The 13,305-nt window shown below is 54.4% G+C and overlaps 2 protein-coding genes across 2 annotated transcripts; both read left to right on the plus strand.

Moving 5' to 3' along the window:
* Positions 1–1,024: 1,024 nt before the first annotated feature.
* Positions 1,025–2,512, plus strand: LINJ_36_2410 (putative Bardet-Biedl syndrome 4 protein homolog (BBS4-like protein 4); the record flags this gene model as incomplete). Its single annotated transcript, XM_001469784.1, has 1 exon — positions 1,025–2,512. The coding sequence occupies one exon, from the start codon at positions 1,025–1,027 to the stop codon at positions 2,510–2,512; it is 1,488 nt and encodes a 495-aa protein (XP_001469821.1).
* A 2,619-nt stretch (positions 2,513–5,131) lies between these two features.
* On the plus strand, positions 5,132–6,562 carry LINJ_36_2420 (putative serine/threonine protein kinase; the record flags this gene model as incomplete). Its single annotated transcript, XM_001469785.1, has 1 exon — positions 5,132–6,562. One exon carries the CDS (start codon positions 5,132–5,134, stop codon positions 6,560–6,562), a length of 1,431 nt encoding a protein of 476 aa, XP_001469822.1.
* Positions 6,563–13,305: the final 6,743 nt, after the last annotated feature.

The following is a 13,305-nucleotide window of genomic DNA, read 5'->3' on the forward strand; positions in this document are numbered from 1 at the left end:
GTTGATGCGACGCGGGGTCTTCAGCGTTGCGATTCGCTTCTCCGCCATCTGCCTCCTTTCGCGTTTATTCTGCTGTACTTCACTTCACCTGTAAGAGGGTGCCCTTCCACGAGCATCTGGTGCGCTTTTTTGTTTCATTTTCGAAACTGAGCCGCTGCTGCTCTCTGTGGGTGTTATCAGCCTCCTGCCTCTTTTTGTTTTGTTCATATTGTCCGCGACGTTTCCTTCGTGCGGGCATTCAAACACGTATTCTAACCCTTTCCTCTCGATGCGCAGGGGTGTGCGTTTCTTCACCTCTGCGCTTCCTACTTTGTAGCGTAACGTGGCGCGTTCCCTTTCTGTTGCCTTTCTTCTTCGTTTCCCTTTGCCATTTTTTTAGCGCCTGGCGGCATCACCTCTCCTCTGGTCCCGCGCACGCACACGCTCATCGCATGCGATGTGCTCACCTGCTTCGTCGCTGTTGCTATGAAGCACCATAATGGGGCTTTTCCTGTCACTCTTCTTACGTGTCGACTCCGCCCCTCACAAAGCGCCATCCGCGAAACGCTCTGTGCCGAGGCGGCCCCCCCCCTCCCACCCTTCCCTCTCCCACTCCCGACCGACTTACCTCGAGCGCGTCTTACGCCACCCCCACCCCTTTCGTTCTCCCTTTGGGGGTAGTGCAGACCTCGTTGGGCATGCGAGCACAACTGGCCTTTGCTCTCCTCCCTTCCTCCTTCTCTCTACGCACTTGAGCCGCGCTGCGGAAGCTAACAGCGCGCACCGGAGAACAATACGCTCACGTCACCTCCCGATCCTCCGACGCCCGCCTAGGGCGCTTCCACTTTCGCGCGGCGTACGTGTGTGCATATATATATATGTGTGTGTGTGTACGTGCACGAGGTTTCTCCAGAAGACCCCTAATTGACATCTGTGCACCTCATTCCCGACAACGTGCACACGGAGAGTGCAGTGGGATTCGCTCGTAGGCAATCCAGCACACTGACTCTCTCACCCATCGCGTGTGTCTTCACCGGCGCCCGCGATGCAAACGATTGGAGGCCGCGTGCCGGATGTGGCGCCGTTATCTGAGATGGGAAGCAGCGGAAATGGCCTCGGCACCGAGCTGGGTGCAACAGTCGCTTCGCCCCACCGCGCCAGCAGCGCCAGCGCCGCTTCCACAGCCGCAAATGCGCAGCAGAAGCTTGTGCAGGAGTTGCAGGCGATTCGCGAAAGACGTAACTGGCTCATCCACCTACTTTACGTCCGACAGGAGTACAGCAACTGCTTGCAGGTAATCGAGGCACAGCTTCGCGAGACGGGGGGCACGTGCGAGTACGCCCTGTACGTGAAGGGGTTACTAAAACGTCTGGAGGGCTCTCTCTCCGAGTCGTTGGAGCTGCTGCAGACCGCCGTGATTATCAGCCCAGAGAACGCGGCGACCCGCACACAGCTCGGGCGTGCGCTGCACCTCCTTGGCCGCCACGAGGAGGCCATTCAAGCATTTCAGGAGGCAGCGAGCATTCGCGTCGTGAAGGGCCTCGGCGCGGACTGGGAGATCGAGTACTACATCGGTCTCTGCCACCTGCACCGACGCCACTACCGTCGCGCCATGGATGCCTTTCTGCAGTCCATCACAATTCAACGCCACGACTGCGCTTACTTGCAGCTGGGGAAAGCGGCACTGCTGGCGCATGACTACGCGACTGCGCTTCAGGTGTACGAGGAGGCCGTGACGCTGTCGCCGACAAATCCCGACCTGCTTGCGGTGCTGGGCCACCTCTACCTTCAGCAAGGCAACCCCTGCGCTGCCTTCGACTACTTGGGCCGCTGTCTGACCATCTGCCCCACCCACATCGATGCCCTTGTCGCCGCCTCGAGCATCATCCAAGACAGCGGCGACTACGACGTGGCACTGAGCAAGTACCGGATCGTGGTGGCGCAGCAGCCGGACTCGTCACAGGTGTGGAACAACATAGGCGCCTGCTTTATTGGCAAGAAAATGACGTACGCAGCCGTCGCGTGTCTGCGCAAATCCGTCTTCCTCTGCCCGCTTGATTGGATCGGCCACTACAACCTGGGCGTCGCGTTTCTAATGATCGGCCGCTACTGCTCTGCTCTGCAGTGCCTGAACGCGGCTGTGCACCTGCATGCTGACCACGCACCGGCCTTTATGCTGCTCGGTATCTGTCTGGGTGAGATGAAAGATCTGCCGAATGCGTGTCGCGCCTACGAGCACGCCCTCGCGATGCAGGACGACTTCCTTGTGTATCTGAACTATGCGGTGACGTTGTACAAGGGCCGCTCCGTGCAAGAAGCGTATACAAAGTTCCGCGTCTTCCGCAGCGTATGGGACCAGCTTACACCCGAGCAGCGCCGCGAGCAGTCCTCGCTCATTCCTGGAGTCATCCGACAGTTGGAGGACTTGCTGGAGCCGCCCCCGGAGCCGCCGATGTCCACCTCCGACCCTGTGCCGGAGGAAAGCGCTGCGGCTGCGTTGGCCACGGCACCGAATCCCGAGTCGCTGCCGTAGGAGCAGTCGAAGGCGTGGAGAAGAAGTGCCGTACGCGGTTGTGCAGCGGCGCATGCCCATTTTTTCTTGCGTTTGGGGGAGAGAGGAAGATAGTCTTTTATGGATGAGATGGCAAGGTTTGGATCCTCATGCATGCAGCACAGTCCGGGGTGTCGCCCAGGATGCGCCCACCCCTTTTTCTGCTGTTGCCTCTCAGAGTTTGTTTGTTTTTGCGCTTGCTTCCACTCGGTCTTCCCCACCCCCGCTCTCTCGCTGTTATGCCGATGGGCTGCAAAGGGCGAGCAGCACCATCGTTGCTGCCCAACGCGTCTTTCTTGTTTTTCCTCTGCGGATCGGTTCTTGCTTTCCATTTCGCGGTCGTAGCCGAGTTGAAGGAATATGCGCGTTCAAAAAGACAAAAATAAAAGAGAGAGTACACTTCCTCATACTGTGGTGCCCTTTATGCAACTGTATGGTGGTGAGAGAAGTGTGTGTGTGGGGGGGGAGGGCGGAAGGAGTGTATCTGCTTCCCCCATGTTTCTCTCCTTTCTCCTTGGCGTGCGGCTCACGTGTCTTCTGCTGCCCACGCCGCGCAGCCTTCACTCTTAATGTCACCGCCCCTTTCCGCTGACGACCACTCCCTTCTTCCCTTCGAGTATCCCACCTCGCACACATTGTGCATCACGCGCGCGCTCTCTCTCCAGAACACACACACACACACGCACACACGTGCCCCCTTCTTTCAAGCACACGTATCATGTGCACCCGCTCCCTTCATCTACGCGGGGCGTGAAAAAGGAAAGCGGTGCCGAATGAATTGTCCTAGAAACAGAGGGAAGTAAAGCTGAAGATAAAGATACATACATATGGGTATATGTATGTATAGATGTGTGTGTGTGTGTGAGCAAGGGGGCGCCTGTATTACTCTTGCTGCTCTGCATATCTCTTCTCTCATGACAAGAAACACCTCTGCATAGTATTCGAGACCAGTGCCCTCACTCTGTGTGGGGAAGCCAAGCAGCCCCCCTCCCCTTCTCCTTCTTCTATCCTCTAATAATGCAGAACCAGCTCTGGTGGCTACAGGGTCGTGCACCTACCTACGTGGGGAGAAGTTCCGATCGATGTATCACTGCTGATGTCGGTGGTCAGGTCGTACATTGAAGTTGCGTCGGGGCGAGCTGCTACATTCAATACGTCGGTGTCGCCCATGTGATGGGCAGCGTGCCAGCGTGACTCGAGCGTATTCCAAACCCGGGCCTTTCAGTGCCAGCTGGTGCGGGGAGCCTGCGCCACTCCTGGAGATGCACCAGGTGGCGACCGGCTTACAGGGAGCGGCCGCGAGGCGAGACATGCAAGGAGGGCGAGTGGGTAGCGTTTGAGGCGCAGGCCGTGCTCAGATGACTGAGTCGGCGCGTTGCTGGAGTGCGTGTGTCTAGCGCTGCTTCGCAGCACGCGATATGGGGGCCTGTGGCAGCCCGGCGTGCAGCGAAGCACATCTCATGTGGCAGGAGGGGCGCGCTGAGCAACGACAAAGTGCATCGCTTTACTCCTCTTTCCCTCCCCCTCCCCTCTCTTTCTCCATTACTACTTGAAACGCCCACTTCACATCCACGCACCTTCGCCCGCCATCCACCGCCGTCTGCGGCTTCATCATTTTTGTGTGTGCTGCGCGTGTTCTGTGGCCCCTTTCTTTCTTCACAATCCCAGTGGCTTCACTATTTTCAGCCTCTCTCTCTCTTTTCACCACCTCCGCTGTCTCTGGAAACTCGTTGTCACAGGCACACGCATATCACCACTACAACCGCGTCTCCCATTGCCCCAGCCCCACCCCTTTCTTCTCGCCCTCCTCTGCTATCCAGCAAACACCAGAGACAGGAAAGGTGCCTGTTCGCCCCCCCCTTCCCACAGCCACGCAAGAAGGCCCCTCCCCTACAAAAAAAAATAATAAGGCGAGGCATCAACGGAAGAGAGCGAGGCGCACATATATTTGTGCTTATGTGTGTGTCCTTCTCCCCTCTCCCCTTCATATCATCTTCCTTTCGCAGTGGCGGTGTTTTGTTTTCCTTGTATGTCTTTTTTTTACAATATATTACATCCTTTGTGTTGGTTACATCCATTGTATTCTCAGTGCCTTCGCCGCCCACCGCCGCCGCCGCTGCTGCCCTACTCCCTCCCATTCATTTTCCGCCTCCCTCTGGGCACTTTGTGTTTCTCCTCTTTTGTTTGTGCTCGCTGTGTGCCCTCTATCGCTCTTCCACTGGACCCGTTGTGTGCGCGTGTGCTTCTTTCTGCTTTCTCGCTTAGCCCTTCTTCGCTTTCTTTTGTGCTCCCTTCTCCCTCTTCCCCTCTCGCCCTCTCCCTCTCCCTCTCCCTCCCCCCGTGACTTGCACCATTCTTTTTTGCTGCTGCTGTTGCTGTTTCTTTGTTTTTGGTCTCCTTCCCTTTCCTCTTGAATTCGCTTCTCTCTTCCAAGTCCCTGTCACTCTGTGTGTGCGTGTGCTACGTTCTTGTACCCGTTTTTCGAACCCTCGTGCCTTGCCTTTTTGTGTATCCTTTTAGGTGCCGACTTCACTCTCTACCGCCCATCCCCTTCTTCCTGTTCCGCTTCTTTCTCCCAGGCAGACCCTGTGTGTATCAAAAATGAGGATGCCGTCAGTCTTTACTGCGCCATCGACGTACATGGCCGACCTCGAAGTCGGCGCGGCGACTGCATACCACGCGCACTCCGAAGCCGCCACGGCAGGTGAGAGCGATACGTGCAAGCCGGCTGCCACCACCGCATCAACACGGCCGCCTTTGGCGCCGCACGCTGCGGACGCGGATGCACACAATGCAGTGGAGCTGTCGATCAGCAGCACTGCTGTAGCGCCGGCTTATCAGCTACGCGGCGAGCTCGGCCGTGGCCAGTACGGCTGCGTCTACTTGGTGGAAGAGTGTGTGCGGCACCATCTGCTCGCTGTGAAAGCTACGTACGACCCGATTCAAGTCGCTGCGGTGCGTGAACGGCAGAGGCGCCAGGAGCGGCAACAGCAGAAGCCGTCCAAGGGCTCCGGTGGCTGTGCTCGAGAGGCAGCGTTCTCGCCGTACGCGCAACACGAAGAGGGCCACGCTGTGGTACCGTTTCCACCCCTACTGCCGCACTTCAGCAACGAGGTTATGTGTCTGCGGGAGTGCCACTCGCCCTTCATTGTCCGCCTTGAGGGGGCCGATAAAGGTGAAAACGGCGAGGATCTGCTGCTCATGGAATACGTCGACTGCGGAGATCTTCGCCGAGAGATTCGGCGACGGTGCGCCGCGGGCACGCCCTTTACCGAGACAGAAGCCGTCTTTGTGTTCCTGCAGCTCTGTATGGCTGTCGATCACTTGCATCAGCTGAACATCTTGCATCACGACTTGAAGCCAGAGAACGTCATGCTTAGTAGCACCGGCATCATCAAGCTCGGGGACTTTGGTTTTGCAAAGAAGTACAGGGAGCCGGTATCCCAGCGTGTCGCATCGACGGGGTGTGGCACTCCGTACTACCTCAGCCCTGAGGCACTCCGTGGCGACCGGTACTCTCTCAAGAGCGAGATGTGGGCACTCGGTGTCATCCTCTACGAACTCCTGGCACTCACCGGCCCCTTTGCTGCTGCGACGCGCGCGGAGCTGCGAGCCAAAGTTCACAACTCCGACTACGCCAAGCTGCCGGCAACCTACTCAAATGAGCTGCGGTCGGTGTGCTATCAACTACTGACCCTCGACCCCGACCAGCGCCCCTCGACGCGCGACCTGTTCCAGGACAACGAATACCTGCGCGAAAAGCTCAACGCGCTACGCCGCATCTCCGAGTGCTCCGTGAATATGAGCACGGAGGAGAAAGGCTCCATGTTTCATTCGATTAGTGCTGCACTGCGCCGCAAGCCGCCAAGCGCGAAAGGGCCCGCCACCGCCTCGTTTAACCTTGGATGGGGTGGCAGCTGCAAAATTAGCTCTCATGGTCATGGCAGCGCGCGACCTGAAGCAGCACCGAAGCCTCGAGTGGAGAGACCGGCAGAGATGACGCCAGTTGCGCGGACCCGCAGTGTATGCTAACGAAAAAAAAGGTGAGAACAACGCGCACGGTCTTTGCAGGACGCGATGGACTCCTCCTAAGCCTTCCTCCCCCCCCCCTCTACGTGCCCGAACTTGTAGTGCGCGTGTGCCTCCACGTGTGCCTCTTCCCTTTAGCTGACTTGCATCGTCCCGTGGGCGCGCGCCCCTCTCTCTCACTCGCGCGCTCCGTCCAACCATACTTTATTTTGTGATGGTCGTCGTTTGTTTTTCTTGCTTGCTTTGTTTTTTGTAGGACTCTTTCACCTGGGGCTCCTTTCTATTCCTAAGGCAGGGTGCGCTCATCCGATCTTTGCTCTCCGCCATCGCGTGCCCAGGACATATTTCGCTCTATCCCCCTTCCATGTCGTCTGCTATAGTGGATTGCGTCACTTGGATGCACTACTTGTCTCTTTCCCTCTTGCTTTCTTCCCTCCACCCGCGCCCCTCTTATCCCCTTTACCTTGTTGCCCTTGCCGCCTCAGCTGCCATTAATTCTGCTACTTCCTTGTTATATGTCTACTACACGTGGTCTCTTGGCGACTAGCACCATCAGCCAGCGTCTCCCCCTCCCTCCCTCACTCAGCCCTCTCCGCTTTTCCTTATCTCCCCAGCTGGGGGTCTGAGTGATGCACGGTGGTACACACATGCAGAGAGAGATGGAGGAACCCTGGAACCTTCCTCCTTCTTCTTCCCTCCCAACCCGAGCCACCTGCCACATATTCTGGCTCTTCTTTGTGGTTCTTTTACGCCCGTGCCCGTGTACACGTATATTTGTTGATTTGCTCGTGGTAGAGTGGAACACCGAAGAGGATATAGATATCTGTATATGCGTATGCGAGTATATGTATATATATGTGTATTTGCGCTAGTGTACGCTCGTTTTATTTTTCTGTGCTTCTGCTTCGATATCGAGAGCTGCTTTGATCGATATCTCTCAACACCTAAAAATATATATGTACATGTGTGCATATGCGTGTATGTGTGCTCTGAGGTGCACCTCCAGGCCAGTGTTTTGTTTGTGTTTGTCTCAGCTCTCTCCTGATTTATTTTGTTTTTTGGGGGAGAGGAAGGTGGCTTCTATCTCTCCCTTTCATTTTTTTTTTGCGTCCTTGTTGCCTTGGAAGGATGGTGGGTGGCACCCACAACAGAACAAAACGGGAAAGGAGCGTTGACTTGGTGCACCTTGTGACTGTTCTTCGTCCTGTCTGATTCCGGAATCCGCACGCAAACGCAGTCTCTGTCTCTGTCGCTTTCCCTATTGAAAGCCCTACCATGATCCCAAGCACCAACACGTGTATGTTTGCCTCCCTTCCACACACGCACACACGCTTCTTTCATATTCCCCCACCCCTCTCCTTCCCCCTTTTCGTATGTGTGCTCGTTTTTTTTTGAGGGGGTTGTCGTTTCACGTGCAACAATGAGCGCCACTTTTGTGTGCTATCTATCACCCTTTTTTTTTGCGGTTGCATTTCTCTTCACATATCCCTGCGCGCCTTCACGTTATATGTGTGTGCATGCGTTACGCTCCCCTTACTGTTTTTAATCACACTTGTGTAACGCGTTCATGTGTGGTAATGCTTTATATCGCTGCATGGATTTTTTGTGCGCTCTGTTGTTGTCCGTTAGCTTCCTCTACTTTACCTCCCTCTCCCTCTCTTTCCCTCCTCCTTCTTTCCTTTCTCCCTATTCTACCTCTTCCTGGCATCCCCCACGTTGTTTCTATGTTGTGTATTTTCACGGCTTCTGCGTGCCATCTTTCTCGCTTTCCTTCCTCTGTTCTTTTTTATTATTATTCTACCTCCAGCCTTTGTGCTGTTTTAAAGGTGAGCATGTGTGTGATCGTGTATCGTGCCTGCTTTTCTTCCTCCTCACCCACTCCCCTATCTGTACTGCTATCCCCCCTCCCTCCCTGATTTTCTTGTTGTGGCTCTCTTCTGTAAACTTTTGTGTTGGGTGCGTGACCCTCATCTCCGTCTAATTGTTTTTTTTTTAGCTGCACGCGTGTTGCCTTACTCTTGCCATGTTTGTCTTGTGTTTTTCTTTCGGTTTCTTCTACACCCTGCCCTAACCTATTCTGCCCCCCCCCCCTGCACGCTCCACCCCTCTCTGCATGCGCACACGTGCATATACATGTCTGCCTTTATCGCGCGGGTGTGTGCGTGCTTCTCTGTCAAGGCGACGCAGACAGAAAGGCGAGGCGTGCTCTCTCGCTTTTCTTCCCGCGCTTACCTCCGTGTCCCCTACCTGGTCACCTGATACTATTTTCCGTCTGTGCCCCCTCCCTCCCTCCCTCCCTCCCTGTTCTCTCCTTTTGCTTTCGCGTATTCGGGCTTCTTATTGTGTCGATGACGCTGACAAGGTATGGGCGCTTACCGTAGCGAGTTGCCCTGCCCCATCCCCTGCCCTTTCACCAGGTTGCACACCAGCAAGCGAAAGTAAACAAAAAGAGATCTCGGCTGATTCACCGGACGTGTGCGCAGCCGGTGGATTGCTTATGCGACTTGTCACCGACGTGTCACGTTGTGCGCAGCCGAAAACGTGTTAATCTACCAAAAGAAGAAACGAAGTACCGGCGGTCTTACCTTTACTGACGCCGGTGTGCTTCCTAGGTCGCTCTGTTTCTCGCTCTCCCTCTCTTGATGAGAGCAACAGGTTGCGTGCGAGAGTGGCGAAGAGAGGAGGAGGGGAGGAATAAAATTTTCAGCGTGCGACGCGGGAAGGATATGCGCAGAAGACGACTTGAATAGTGACTGGGCACCCCGTTGGAGAGCAAAAACAAAGAGAAAGATGATGCACGAGAGGAAGCGGGCGGTTATCGCCTGAATCGGTGTCCCTTCACCCTCTCCTACCCCCACCCCTATCCCTTTGCTTGATGCTTTTCTTCTTTTACGCTGTTCATTTTCTTGGCGGCCTTTTTAGTGACGCGTGGCAGGTGTGGAGCTGTCATCTCCGTCTTCCTTCATTCTCTATGCTCCTTATTTCTTTCGTATACGCTTGGAAAACGTATACCGTCTTAGCTCCCCTCTCTTATCTCCGTTAGTCAGTGTGTATCTCACCCTCGACTTCGTTTTGTGTTTGTCTGTCCCTTTCTCTCCCTCCTTTCCAGTACTGGTGCCTTCTTGTATGTGTTTGTGTGTCTGTGTGTTTTGCTCGATGCATGCAGGAGGGTGCTGAATGTGTCGCATGTGCCTTTTCATGTGTGTATATAGGTTTTTGAAGTACTGGAACTATTTCATTCCTATATGCATGCTGAGGCACCAACAATACAGATGTACCCCTCTTCTCCTCCCACGTGTAGCTTGAGTGATTTTTTCCCTTTTCCTCTATCCCTCTCCTTCAGGTAGAAGGAGCTACGTAATTCGTCGTTCTTTCTCTTTTCAGTGCATTTATGTATGTGTATGTGTGTGTTTAGGCGCTCTCTTGATGGCACCTCTTTTCGTTCCTTGCACCCCTGTCCGATCTTCGGGCCTTGCATGATTTCTTCTTCTCGCTTTCTCTTCTCTTGGTCAGCATTTCTCCCTTTTTTGTGGTTTGCCCGTTTTGTTGTATATTTTTATGCCCCGTTGCTGGTGATAGCTCGTTTTCCTGCTCACGCCCTTTCAATCGCATTTTATATTTCGCTCGCTTGAGTGCATGCCCGCCGAAGTCTCTTTCGGACTCGTCTCTCTTTTTTTTCGTTTCTCTCTCTCTCGCTCGCTGTTGTCCCTCCTCCCCCTCCCCGGCGTGCGATGGATGCTGTGATGTGGTCAGGTGTGCATTCCTTCGTTTGCCGACAAGGAATCGGATCGGAAGTCTCCCTCCGCGCCCCTTTCACACACACACACACGGAGAAGACATGTCGGTGCAACTGGGACGCGAGTGGACAGGAGGCGCACAACGCAGAAGTCCGACGGAAAGGCGTCGTGGGATGAAGGGAGGGGCGGCGAATGCAGTCGCTTTGACACTCTTGCTCGTTGGCCGTCCTCCCCCTCCTCCCCCTGCACCTGTCCGCCTTCGCCGGCGCTGATTCACGCCACACGCGCCCGACAAACACACGCGGTGAAGCACCGCAGAGGCGCCTCATTCAGAAACAAAAAAAAAAACGAAAAACTGGCAACGGCGTTTAGTTAATTATTACTTGATGCCGTCTTCGTCTTCTTTTTCTCTCTGTATGGCTCTCTCACTTGCTTCTCGCCGTCCCTCTCTTTCTCTTGTCGAAGCGTCCCTCTATCTGATCTATTCGTTTTTTTTTTCATTCTTCCCTCTGAGTTTTGTTTTTGCTTTCCTTCGCAATGATGCTGTACCGCCAAACTCACTCGTACACGCTGCGCAAGACGCGTCGCTACTCTCGCTCGCCCTCCATCACCCTCCCTCCCTCATCTCCAGCCACGAAGAGCACCGCAGCCGACAAACAACAAAGGTACAGCAGCGAACGAAAACGCCGCTGCCCAAGTGTGTACGATCTTCCGCAAGAGCGTGGAAGCAACGTGGTGCCCAAGAGGGAGCCCATTTTGATATGGTGAAGGGGACGCAAATGTGATAGAGGGGAAGAGGCTGGGCGGAAAGAGAATGAAGTGGGGCAGTGCGGGACGCAGAAATCTGGATCCATCTGCAAGAATCGGCTGCGTACTTTGCATTCATCCGTGTCTGTACCTATGTGTGTGCGCGTGTATGTTTGTATTTGTGCGTCTTCTCCAGCCACTTCTTCTCCCTTTTCTGTTCGGTGTGATGTTTTCGTAACCGTTTTATTCGTGGTGATGTTGTTTTGCGGATCGGTCCCTCCCCCTCTTCCTTTTTTTTTCTGTTCTTCCACTTGCACCAAAGAACACGTGGAAGGCGTCGAGAAGATATGTATATATATATATATATAGGTGGTATACATGCAGAATGATGGGAATCATCAACGGCCGATTCTCTCTCTGTGATGTGGCTAGAGTCAAAACTACATACCCCCTCCCCTCATCCTCTCTTTTTCTTTGTTTCGCATAGACTGAAGTGTGCATACACAGAGACACACACACCGGCGCAAGGAAGCATCACGTACGAAAGAAACAGAAAGAAGAGCGGCAGAAAGGCGCGCATCATCACCCCCATTTGCCGAGAACGTCCTCTCTGCCCCACCCCACCCCCTCTTCTCCTCTTTTCTCCCGTTTCGTTGGTCTTCGCTGTCCTCTCCCCTTCCCCTTATTTCCTCCTCTGTCACACCCTGCACTCTGCGTGGTCATCTACTTCTCCTGTCAGGTTTTGCTTGTTTGTTTTGATAAGCGATCAGCCTCGAAGCGAAAGTGAGGTGCAGATTTTGTTGTGCCCCCGTCCCCCTTGCTGTGCTTCCGTTGCGGTTGCCGTTTTTTTTTCTTTTGCGGTGTCTCCGGTCTCTGCGCACTCCTATCCAACCTTTACCCGATCTACCAAGGTAGTCTCCCCCTTTCCACACACGCACACGTGTCACACATTCCATCTTCGCGTTCCTCTCGCGCTTACCATTATGGCCAAGCGCTTCGTCTTTTGTTTTCCGCTTGCTGTACTGTTTTCCATCCTCTTTTTTTTTCTTTCGTCTCCCTCCCCTCTCCTTTCTACTTTGGGTGCTAAGTGCGCGTGTATATATGTGTCTTGTGAGCATCCTATGCGCACATGCATACCTGCAGACGCACACGTGGGCTGTCTTGTGCGACCCCCGCCCTCATTTCTTCCCTCTATGGCGCCCTTACCCGTTCCCCAGGCTCATTGACACGCTCTCTGCCCCTCTCCCTTCTTTTGCCATGAGGCACGTTCTCTTCAGGTGGAGTTTTCGTTTTCTCGTGTGCTGGAACCCACAACGTGTGCTGTATGCACGCGCTCACAAGCAGGCGCGCTTGGCATACGTACCCACCGGCGCATAAAATTTAAAATGCCCCCGTGCCTTTGTGTCTAACTTTCCCCGTCCTCCTTTTCGTTTGTTTCGTCGCTTTTCTTCGTAGTGGGTCATACAGACGTCCAGTGCACACCGTCAAAACAAGGAGAAACGAGCGAAGCAGGCAAGTTTGAAAGCCCAAAGAAGCATCCACCACCGCCCGCCTCCCCTGCTCCGCAAGTTGGTCTGCACGGGAAGTGCGAGACAAGCTGGTACCCAAGCCAGACCCTTTTCAGTTATGTTCTCTCTTTTTGTTAATGTAAGTGAGCCATCATCGCACCTCCACTTTGGCAGTTTTTGCCTTCTTCCAGAGCTCTCCTCTTCTCGTCACCCAACTTCTTATCACTAGCATGTGTCTGCTGACGAAGGCTTCTTTCCTAAGGTCATGCATGTGGGTTTGCTCTCGTCCCCGTTGAGCTAAAGGGACAAGCGTTCCCCCTACCTCGCCCTCTCCCTCGGTTTTGTACCCCTTCATTTCAGCTTCCGCCACACCACATAAAAAAAATAAAAAGGAATCATGCTACTAAAGCACGGAGGAAACAAGACAACAATCAAGGCCCCCCTCCCCCACCGATACTAGCGTGTGTACAAACGGAGCCAGTGCGTGTGCGTGTGCGTTGGCAGGCACGGGCGCTTTCCTACACGCGCGTCTCGTAGCGCTTCTCTCGCCGCATCTTCTCCGTTTTTCGTTGTGTTTTCCTCCTTCCTTTTTGTTTTCCTTCCGCTCTCCAAGTTGACTTGAACCTTGTTGAACTATCCTGTCTCTATTTGTGTTAGCGCTCCTTTTCGTACGACTCATTGCGTATACACGCGCACACCCATCAAGGGCTTGTGTCCTCTTCAGCTGTTTTTTTTTTTGGGGGGGGTTCCCCCA

This window comes from Leishmania infantum, chromosome 36 (genome assembly GCF_000002875.2).
Source record: "Leishmania infantum JPCM5 genome chromosome 36".
NCBI classification, from domain to species: domain Eukaryota; phylum Euglenozoa; class Kinetoplastea; order Trypanosomatida; family Trypanosomatidae; genus Leishmania; species Leishmania infantum.